We start from the raw sequence: 10,884 nt of genomic DNA, 5'->3' as shown, positions 1-10,884 counted from the left end.
CCTTGCCCTGGGTCACACTGCAGTTCAGCAGGCCCAAAGTAGCCTGCTTTTTGGAAAAGGGGTAAGGCAGTGTCAGAGCACAGCCACTGGGGCCCTGAGTGACTAGGGTTTGAATACTTGTCCAGCCACTGTCTGACTGCATAACCTTGAGCAAGGAATTTATGAGCCTCAGTTTCCTCATGGGACAATGATTCCTACACCTTCATCTTTCCTCTCTGGGGCTTCACCCCTGGGAGAATTTGTATTCCAGCCCTCACCTTGACCTTCTGGTGAAAGCTTTGACCCTCTGCAGGTCACATCTGGCCTGTGAGCCCCAGCTTTTCTGTGAGGTGCGGGGTCATGGGATTCTTTGCAGATAGGGAGGCAGCTGCTGTCCAGTGCTAGGCTGTGTCATTGGCACATCCCCCAAGCCTACCCTGTTCTCTGACTCACCAAGTGCTAGGGCAGAGAGGATTACATATGTTCCCAGATACTGGCTCTTATTTCCTCTAGGTGTGGGCTGGGGTTGGTGGAGATCAAGTTCAGAACCAGGGAATCCTGAGAGGGAGTAAGGCTGAGCTAGGCCCTAATAATGGCTCACATTTCAGGGCTGTGCAAGCCCCCTGCTAAGTGCGTAATCTATAACTTCTCAAAGGGCCCCTGTGAGGAAACAATGGGGGGCTCACTAGTGGGAGTCACTAGCCTGGGGCTACCATCTGCCTCCTGATATTCCCAGGATATTCCCACCTGAGCCTCCTCTCAAATATCTCCCAACTTGGTTGGCTTCCCTGCAACTTCCAGGCCCTGCCCTGGTCTCCATTCTGCCCTCTGGAGAAGAGGAGGAGCTGAGTGCTGAACACCTACTGGGTGTCAGGTTTTTGCTGAGCCAGGCATTTCTCAAATACCATCTCATGACCTGACTTCCAGATAGGGGTGATGGTGCCCACTTTGCTATGGGAAAACTGAGCTTCATGCAACCACTGTTTCTTGCTGGAAGGGCCTGGGGCTGGGTTTGAATCCCTGCTCTTCCTGACTAGCTGGCCACAGGACCTTCAGCAAGTGACTTAAACTCCCTGCCTCAGTTTCTCCAAGTAGCTCCCAGGGTTGATGGGAGCATTAACGAAATGAATGGAAGCAAACCACAAACATGTTGGTCTACAGCAAGTGCTTGCTGAGTGTTGCTTGGATAAACTGTTCTTTTCGGGGCCTCTGTTTCCCTCTCTAAATAGCACTTGATGGAATGTAGACACAGACCATGGTTTGCCACCCAAAGAGGGAGATATTTATACTGGAGGAGTCCCCACCTGCAGCACCCACCTGCCAGGTCCTGTGAGGGAGGCAGTAAGCTCCTGGAAGGTCTCACAGTACCCCCAGGGACAGTGCCAACTGAGGCAAGTGTCAGGCAGTGGCCCAGCACTGGGCTGCCTCTCCTGATGCCAGTGGCGCTGGCTGGGCTCTGGCTTCTGTTCACTCATCAGCAAGCTGGTGCTGGCCAACCTCCCTGCCACCTCCCAACAATGGCAGGCAGTGCTTCTTGGCATCAGCAACTGACACCCCCCATCATGGGCACCTCGGCTATACCTGGCGAGGGTGCCCAGGGGATCCCAGCTTTTCCCTGTCTGCCTGGCTTCCCCTGGGCAGGACACTGACTCTCTGCACCGCCAGTTCCCGCTACTTCTCAGGAATCCCAGGAATCATCTGACACGACGGCCGTGAGCCAGGCCTGGGCACGGTGACAGGGCTTAATCAACCGAGGCTAGAGAGCCATTTGCCCAAGGTCATGTTAGCAACGCTGGCAACAGAGGAGGGACATGGAGGCAGGCCAAGCCAGGTTCTCATCCCACGTCGGCCCCTTGATTGCCGACGAGTCTGTTTCTCATCTGGAAAATGGGGTTCACAGGCCCTGCCTCTCAAATGTGTTCACAGTGAAAAAGCAACAGTGTTTCTTTCCCAGGATGCTGGGCCCTTCCCTGGCTGGAGGGACACATCCTTGACAGCAACGACAGTCAAGACTAACTGGTTCGGGCTTCCCTGGTGGCGCAGTGCTTGAGAGTCCGCCTGCCGATGCGGGAGACGCGGGTTCGTGCCCCGTTTCGGGAGGATCCCACATGCCGCGGAGCGGCTGGGCCCGTGAGCCATGGCCGCTGAGCCTGCGCGTCCGGAGCCTGTGCTCCGCAAATGGGAGAGGCCACAACAGTGAGAGGCCCGCATAACGCAAGGAAAAAAAAAAAAAAAAAGACTAACTGGTTCACAGGCAGCCTCACTCAGCCTCCCAGAGGCTCAGAGAGGTCAGGCCCCTCTTCGAAAAGCACACAACAGTAGAGGCAGAACTGAATGTGCTGACCCCTCCCTTGTAGCGGTTTCCCCCTTAGCCCATGTTTCTGTGTCAAAAACAAGGACAGGAAGGCAAGCACTCCTTAAAAGAGTGCTCTGTGGGCTTCCCTGGTGGCGCAGTGGTTGAGAGTCCGCCTGCCGATGCAGGGGACACGGGTTCGAGCCCCGGTCCGGGAAGATCCCACATGCCGCAGAGTGGCTGGGCCCATGAGCCATGGCCGCTGAGCCTGCGCGTCCGGAGCCTGTGCTCCGCAGCAGGAGAGGCCACAACAGTGAGAGGCCCGCGTACCGCAAAAAACAAAAACAAAAACAAAACAAAAAGAGTGCTCTGTGCCAGGCACCCCCTGAACCAGGCCTTGCTGTGGCCCTGTGCAGTGACACACTTAGCTCATTTCCAGGTGAGGAGGCAGAGGCTCACCTGAGGTGGCAGAGGAGGGACTGGAACACAGGCCTGGCAGACCTCAGTGAAATGTGGGGTCTTCAGCTGGAGGCGGGGCCTCACCCAGCCTGGGGATGTCCAAACAGGCCGTGACCCACACCCGCTGAAGACGCCCTCAGGCAAGGTGGGGAGGACTGATAAGCAGGAGCCACCCCTCCTGGAAGAAGCCTGCAGCTGTAGGAAGGCTGGCTGAAAGCCCAGGGGAGGGCACTGGGGCTGCAGGGGCAGAGGTCTTCCCTCCAACCACCCTGCGTACCTATTAATTTATTCAGGTGTACATTCAAAAACATTTATGGGAAACTAGAGCAGAGCGGGGACCCAGAAGCCTGCCCATATGGAGCTCATGGATGGGGGGGAGGGGCAGACAAAGGAGAAAAGCCCACAAGTGAGGTGACCTTAGATGGGGTCAGAGGTCAAGGACATAGCACAAGTGGTGATTGGCCAGGGGAGTGGGGGGGGGGTCGTGTGCCATGGCAGGGGAACAATAGGGAATCTCTGAGAAGGCAATGTGTGATCTGGAACCTGGTGCCAGGAAGGAGCTGGAAGGAGCTGGCCACAGGGAGGGCTGGGGAAGGATGCTCCATGCAGCGTACATGTGCAAAGGCCCTGAGGTGGGGAGGCTGGAGTGACTGAAACTGTGATTAAATGGGAGCATGGGGAAGATGCGGGTGGGAGGTGGGTAGGGCCTGGAGGACAGTTTGGTTTTACAGAGAGGGCAATGGGGAGCCACAGGCAGGTTGAGAGCAGAGCTAAGGCAGGAATTACAGGGCTGGCACCTCAGACTTCCCCAGAAATGAACTAGTAGCATCCCCCCACCCCCACGCCACGAGACAGATGAAGAAACATGATGCTCACGGGGGCCCAAGGACTGCTCCAAGGTCACAGGAATGACCCAAGGTCACATTGGCGGCCAACCTAGAAGTCAAGTCAGGGCAGCCTGGAGCAGGTGTGGCTGAGTCCCCAGTGAGGAAGGTCAGGGCCGGGTGACGGGATCAGAGGTTTTCATCAGCCCCACTGAGCTGGCAGGGCCCCACCCCCCCATCCAGGGGTGGAGGAGGTCTGGACACCACAGGAAGGTGGGACCAGGGTGATGCTCCCCCCATAGCTATTTGCATGGGCCAATTTCCATAGAAACTAGAAGCCTTCTGGGCAAGGGCCTGAGTTGATGTCAAGGACTGAACTCAAGACATTCTTCAGCCTAGAGGAGGTGAATGACCAGTAGTGGGGTGGGGACTCTGAGAGGTGAGAGGAGCTCCTAATGTATGAGCTGGAGGTGTCAGCCATGGCGCCTGGAGCCCACCAGGGGGCCTGAGGCTGCCCTGACCCTGACTGGGCCACGCGGGATGCATGAGCTGCCAGGTGACCACAACATGACCCCGAGGGTGAATGCAGAGAAGGAGAGCTGGGGTCTGCCAGGCACCGCTGCCTGGTGACCCCTCCAAGACATTTGGGGAGGTTGGGCACTGGGGGCAGCGACAGTGATGCCCACTTTACAGATGGGGAAACTGAGGCTCAGAGAGGAAAGCCAGGCTGCCCAAGCTAACCAGTGAGCGAGGACCTCAACGTGGCCAGGCGGGAGAGTGCAGGACGGTTCTCCTAGGGTGTCTTGGGTGCTAAAGCTAGATGATCGGGTGTCTCCCATGTGCCCAGCTCTGCTCCAACACACTTCGGAGGGGGCTCTATCCCCTCCCCTCTCCCTGATTTACGGAGGAGCAAATCAAGGCTCAGAGAGGTTAGGTCACCAGCTCAAGGCCACAGAGCTGGGTGGGGGCTAGACACTGAGCGCTCCAGCCCCCGAAACTCAATGCACATTGAGCACAGCAACCTTGGCACCCTAGGACCCCAAGTCTGACAATGACCCCAGCAGCCCACCCCTCTGAGGGTGACAGTGAATCATACATCCCAGGCTGCTCTCAAAACCCCTTCACTTTCCTCAGTGAACCCTTGACCTCCCCAAACATGCACCCCTCTACCCTGTTCTTTGAGGCCACTGGCTGTGGCTCCCATGCCGCATGGTGCTATGGAAGAGACCCTTCCATTGATCAACCAACAGTCTTTTATTACCAGGCATCACTGGCTGGCCTGGGACACCTGGAGACAAACGAGCCTTGGTCCCTGCCCTCTGTTCAGCACAGCAAGGCATCTGTGATCCATTTTACAGGTGAGGGAAGCAGTAGCAGGGATGAGAATGGACTTGTAGGAACAGAAGTGGGATCCCTATCCTGCTATGAGATTGGCCAGTATGGTTTCCAGGTTTCAGATAGACCTCTGGCCCTAAGCAATGCTGAGGGGGTGCTTCTACTAGGAAAGGGCAGTGGGGTTGGGTGGCACAGGATGGATGAAGCTGATGCTGTCAGCCGGTGAGCAGAACAGCATGCGGGGAGGCCGGGACCCAGGGGCTGCTTTCTGCTGTGTAGGCACCTCACTAATGCTCCCTTCCCACCCACTGGCCAATGCTTGGTACCCATCAGAAAACACCTCCTGTTAATGGGGGAGGAATCTGGAGGCAGAGTAGCAGGACATGATTCCTGCCCCCACCCTCTGCCCAGCTGTTCCTGAGTCACATGACTCACTCAGTCACAGCTCACACTGAGCCTGGGGTCATGGTGCCAGGTTACCCTTCTGGCCAGTCCACAGCTCTTGGAGCTCGACGTGGCAGCCCAGGTCCCTCAGGGCGGCCTTGGCCACATCCTCACAGTCGCGATGGGTGGCACGGGCCCGCGAGATGAGTGCCTCAGCCCCCAGGTCCAGAATGGGCTGTGAGAAGGTCTGGCTTCGGGCCACCAGGTTTCGGATCAGCATGCAGGCCTGTTTCTAGAAGGGAGAGAAGGCGAGTGGCTGTGAGCCAGCAGGTGGGAGCCGGGGTTGGGGTCCACTCTGACCTTGGAGTCCTCATCATAAGACAACATGGCTGTAGCCAACATTCAGCAGGTGCCTATGCTATGATTCATCAGGCTAGACTCATGCCTCCACTTCATCCTCTTGGCAGCCCTGGAGGCAGGGCTAATCACCCCAGCTCCCAGGTGAGGAGACTAAAGCTCAGGGTAGCCAAGTGCTTGGCACGTGGGGCTGGTCCCTGAGGTGCAAGACCCAAAGTCTCAGAGCAACATCCCCTGATGCTGGCAACAGCCTGGCCGGGCGGCAGGGGAGGAAGGCAGGGAAACAGTGGGAAAAGCGGGGTTGTGTACAGGGTCCATCTGTCAATTATACTGTTATTCATTCAGTTGGCATTTGTGCTCTGTGTCTCTGCCGGGGGTGGGTGCTGAGAAGCACCCCAACATGGCATCCACAACCAGTGGGAGAGCACGTGAGAAGCAGGTGAGGTGTGAGGGCCTGCCCGGCCGGGGTGGTCAGGAGCGGACAAAGTGATGGGCCAGCCAAGGGCACAGCATCCTGGAGGAGGGAGCAAAGGTCCCCAGTGGGACCAAGCCTGGTGTGTCTCAGGACCAACAAGGAGGCCCCTGTGCTGGGAAGGTATGAAAGGTGGGAGGCAGGGAGCGCCCTGGGGGCTGCTGCAGGGAGGAGTGTGGGTTTCTGGCAGGGCTGTGCATTGCCCTGTCTACACTTCACCTCTGCTGACTCCCCAGCAAGGCGTGGACAGTGGCCCCACATGCAAAACACAAAGCAGCAGCCTAAGATGGGGCAGGGAACCTTTCCCAAACCCCAGCAGATCCCCAGCTGCTGGTCCCCCCAACTCCTCCTCCTCCTCAGATCCCTCTAAAGAGGCTGTTAGGAAAGGAAAAGAGCAAATGCAAGAAGAGTAAAGACAGCAGCGGGCAGAATTCAGCACATTTCTGGAGGATGGTAAGTAGATGCAGGACATCAGGGGCTGAGAAGGAAGGAGACCCTGGAGTCTTGGGTCATGATGGGGATGGAACAGGGACAAAGAGGACTTGCACCCTCCCCCTCCCGCCCCCTGCAACGTGCACGCTGGCCCCTTGCCCCACCTGCCCACCAGGCTCCCGTCCCCTCCTCCTGTCCCCCACACCTACCTGCACGCCAACCTCCTGCGGGTGTGCCTTCATGGCCTGCAGTGCAGCCAGGGCCCCGCCGCCCTCCACGATGATCTGGCTGTTCTCTGGCTTGCGCAGTGCCAGGACACACAGGGCCGCGCAGCTCTGCTCACACACCTGCGGGGTGGGTCACGGGGATGGCCGAGAGGAGGCAGACAGACCCCCACTGTCACCAGCTCCCCAGGTGAGTACCCTGCAACCTCACCTGGATAGACCGCTGTCAGTCCACGTGTGTACTGGACCAGAAGTAACAGAAACGACAGCAGGTGCATCAACCAAGCTCTTAGGGGTGACGATCTCACCCCAGGCCCCTTGCTCACCCCACCCTGGACCTCACTCACCCTGCCCCCAGCCTCTTGCTCGCTGACCTCACCCTAGGCCTGGCCCTGCTTCAGGAGATGGGAAAGACCATTATGTAGCTACAGATACTGATCTGGGACTCCAGCCGTGCAGCCCCACCTTGTGTGTCCCCCCTGCCCTGGGGTGGGTACCTGGGGACTGGCCAGGTGCCGGGTCATGGCGGACACAATGGACTCTGTCCCGCCAGCACGGACAATGGCATCCTTCACGTCATCATTGCCTGCGATAGCCCTCAGGGCGCTCAGCACTTGCTTCACAAGGTCCTGAAGAGAGGGCAATGCACAGGTCACACTCGGCCACACCCCTCTTCTGAGAGGCACCCAGGCATTAACTGCTTGGTTGCTGGATTGTGGGAGGGGGTCTCGAGGGAGGGTCTGGGGCTGTTTCAATGTCTGCTGTCTGAACACAGGTGGGGCCACCCCGGGGTGTGCAGCTGGCATGGAAGAGCAGGGTTATTCATCACTTGCTGTATAGAGAAGGCAGGGGAGGCTTGGGGAAGTGGACCCTGTGGTTCAGGCCACGTGCGTCCAGGCGAGGCGTCTGGATGATTTCAACCCCCGCCAAAACACACACAGACGGGCGTGTGGCTGGCTCAGGCCAGCAAGCAGAGCACGGGTGGCCTCACTGAAGCATCACACACCTAAGCTGGGGTCTGGACCAGCCCCCCCACCACTAAAGGACAGTGAGAGAGTGTGGGTGGGTTTGTTTTCCCCCTAAATTTGAGGTCCTTCTCATGGGTCATGAGAAGTGAAAACTGATCTTTGGATCTGGGCTCAGCAGACAGGGCCAGAGTGTTCTGACTCAAGCCTGGCTGGCTGATCGGGCTCTAGAGGGGCAGAGTTCACTGGGAGGCCCGGAGCATTCCCCAGGTGTCGGGAGAAATGACAGAGTGAAACTCAGGCGAGAGGACTTCACACCCTAAGACAGCTCTGGACGCCCACCTGGTGGTCACTGCAGTCGGCCAGCAGGGCCACCAGGACGTTGAGGCCCCCGAGGTCGACGACCTCCTGGCAGAACTCGTTGCGGACAGCCAGGCGGGACAGGGTGCTGCAGAGATCACTCAGGATGCTGGGGTTGTCAGGGAACGCTGCAGACGGAGGAGGAGGAACCGCCGGGGTGAGGAGAGAGAAAACCAGCCCACACTCCGAGCCAGTAGTCCTGGGAGGAATCCCGAATCCCGCTCCACCAGCGAAGCCTGGCCCCTCTGCCTGGGCGGGTGGCTGCCGGTACCAGGAGGGCCCCAGGGACCACAAGGTGCGGGGGTGGGGGCGGGGTGCTGCCTGGGCCTGCAGTGCCCCCTGCTGGCTGCCGGGGAAGACACAGGACTGTGCCCCAGATAAATTCCAGACCAACTGATGATCTCAGCTAAAAAAAGAAAACCATAATAGTGCTATAATAAGACATCCGAGACTATTTTTATGACCTTGGGTAGGGAATGACCTTCCTAACTGCAACAGGACACCTAGAAGCTGCAGAGGGACATATGGATAGAGTTGACCTGAGCAAAATTAAACACAGGTGCTGAAGACAAAGCTCAGAGGCACCAGGGAGGAGAGGCATGACTGAGAATGATGGGGGAGGAGAGTTAGCGAGTTAGCAGGGGGGCACGGAGAGCCATAAAGACACAGAGCTCCGTCATGGCCATTTATAGGGCCCCTGGCCAGGCCACAGTCCCCAGTGACTCCATGAATACTAATCCAGGTGTGCCGTGGAGGCATTCTCTAGATGTGGTACATCCACGGCCAGCTGACTTCAAGGAAATGACCCTTGACGGTCTGCGTGGGCCTCATCTGATCAGCCAAAGACCTTAAGAGGGAACCTGAGGTCTCCCCGAAGAGGAAGAAGCTCAGTCGCAGAGCACAGTGTTGGTTCCTGCCCAAGCCTCTGGCCCGCTTCACAAATTTCAGATTCAGAAGCCCCACGACCACATGAACCAATTCCCTACAATAAATCTCCCTCTCTCTCTCTCTGTATATATATATATACACGTATATATGTATACATATATATACAAAAATACACACACACACACACACACACACACACACACACACACACCCTACTGGTTCTGTCTCTGTGGTAGCACTCTCACTGATAGGAGCTCCTGCAAATAAACAAGGAAGATGCAAAGTGCCCCTTGGAAAAGCAGCCCAACTTTGCAGCTGGTTTTCACCCTCTCTGGAGGTGCGAAGGGGAGAATGACGCAGGCCCCACTCCCCCACAGACAGGGCCAGAGTCGCACACACAGGCCTGGCGAGAGAGCCAGAGCCACAGGACAGGCTAGAAAGGGGAACTCATTCTTCTAGCACCTTCTGTGCACCAGACCCCAGCCAGGCCTTTTCCAGTGGGTGCAGTGGACAGAGGTCAGGGGCTTTGGTGCCCAAACGTCAGTGTTGTGACCTCCCTTGGCTGCCTCATCAGGGTCACCCCAGAGTTAGACACATGGACATGCACAAGAATGGGCGGCCAAGTATGAACCAAAGCGTAAACCTCCGCCTGAGAGCGGCCACAGTGAGTGCCAGCAACACTCCCCCATCTTCGGGAAACAGCACCCTTATTTTTCCCTTTGAGGAGCCCTCTTTTCCACTCTCAGTCTGTGTTGCTGGACAGAGCCAAGCCCCCTCCCCAAATGGTTTAGAGATGAGCATGGGATGTGCTGTGGGCCAATGAGTGCTGGCTTGGAACTCTCCTGGAGCAACTAGGAGTAAGGACACTGTTATGCTAGGGCTGCCATGCAGGTGGGACCAAGCTTACAAATACAAGTGGTGCCCAGAGCCAGCCAGACCTGCAGCAGTCCTAAACCCTGACTCACTCTTGCCACACCTGCTCCTACCTTTGGCGGCCTCAATGAGCACCTTCAAGCCTCCATTCTCCTGCACGATCATCTTGGCATGGTCATGGGCACGGCCGAAGGGCACACGAATGTCATCATCAAAGGTCATGATGCGTAGGGCCCAGCAGGCCTCCCTGACCACGTTGGCACAGCGGCTGTGCCGGGCAATGGCACCAGTCAGCAGGGGTAGCACACCGGCCTTCACCAGGCTCTGCCGGTTCTGCTCGTGCTTCAGGCAGGCGTGGCGCACACAGCGGATCCCCGAGCAGGTCACGTTGGCCGAGTCAGCATTCTGGGCCAGTGTGGCCACCAGGAGCTGCAGGCCCTGCGTGTCCAAGAGGTCGGGCTGGCCATCAGTCAGGGCTGACAGGGCATTGAGGGCCTGGAGCAGGAGACCCTGGTCACCTGTTGTGGCCAACTTCCAGGTGGCAAGGAGGATGGGGTAGGCCCCCTTCTCGGCTGCCAAGAAGCGGCAGGCCTTTTGCTGCTTGCACTGCTCGCAAAAGCGGGCGAGGTGTGCTGACACCTCCTGGGGGTGAGAGCGGGCCATGGACTCCTGCAGGTCATCCAGGGCCTAAGGGACATGGGAGAAACTTCAGTGTCAGCTCAGTCCAAAGACGGTCACAGTGACAGTGCTGCACCCCTGTGGGATTCCCTTGTGTGGGATCTGGGCCTTGGTGGAAGTTCTATGGGGCTAGTTCCAGCTGTGGCAGCTTCCACACCTGTGCTTTTATTTATTTATTTTTTTAATATTTATTTATTTGGCTGTGCTGGGTCTTAGTTGCGGCATGCAGGATCCTATAGTTGCAGCATGTGGGATCTTTAGTTGCGGCATGCGAACTCTTAGTTGTGGCATGTGAGATCTAGTTCCCTGACCAGGGATTGAACCCAGGCCCCCTGCATTGGGAGCGGGGAGTCTTAGCCAC

General features: G+C 57.6%; 1 protein-coding gene across 4 annotated transcripts in view; it reads right to left on the bottom strand.

The window, feature by feature from the left end:
- Window positions 1-4,788: 4,788 nt before the first annotated feature.
- ARMC6 (armadillo repeat containing 6) overlaps window positions 4,789-10,884 on the bottom strand; it is a 14,833-nt gene continuing 8,737 nt past the window's right edge. For 2 of the 4 annotated variants that reach the window (XM_007461079.1, XM_007461078.1), the window contains exons 4-8: window positions 9,959-10,532; window positions 8,067-8,212; window positions 7,257-7,388; window positions 6,745-6,882; window positions 4,795-5,566 (exon numbers count right to left, since the gene is read on the bottom strand). In XM_007461079.1, coding sequence (XP_007461141.1) covers window positions 5,354-5,566; window positions 6,745-6,882; window positions 7,257-7,388; window positions 8,067-8,212; window positions 9,959-10,532 — 1,203 coding nt within the window. In that variant the 3' untranslated portion in view covers window positions 4,795-5,353. Of the gene's footprint in view, window positions 5,567-6,744; window positions 6,883-7,256; window positions 7,389-8,042; window positions 8,213-9,958; window positions 10,533-10,884 lie in introns of all 4 variants that reach the window. The other 2 variants (XM_007461080.1, XM_007461081.1) reach the window with 2 other exon arrangements.

Source organism: Lipotes vexillifer, unplaced genomic scaffold, assembly GCF_000442215.2.
Source record: "Lipotes vexillifer unplaced genomic scaffold, Lipotes_vexillifer_v1.1 scaffold469, whole genome shotgun sequence".
Classification (NCBI taxonomy): domain Eukaryota; kingdom Metazoa; phylum Chordata; class Mammalia; order Artiodactyla; family Lipotidae; genus Lipotes; species Lipotes vexillifer.
This window is presented reverse-complemented; position numbering and strand designations above follow the sequence as displayed.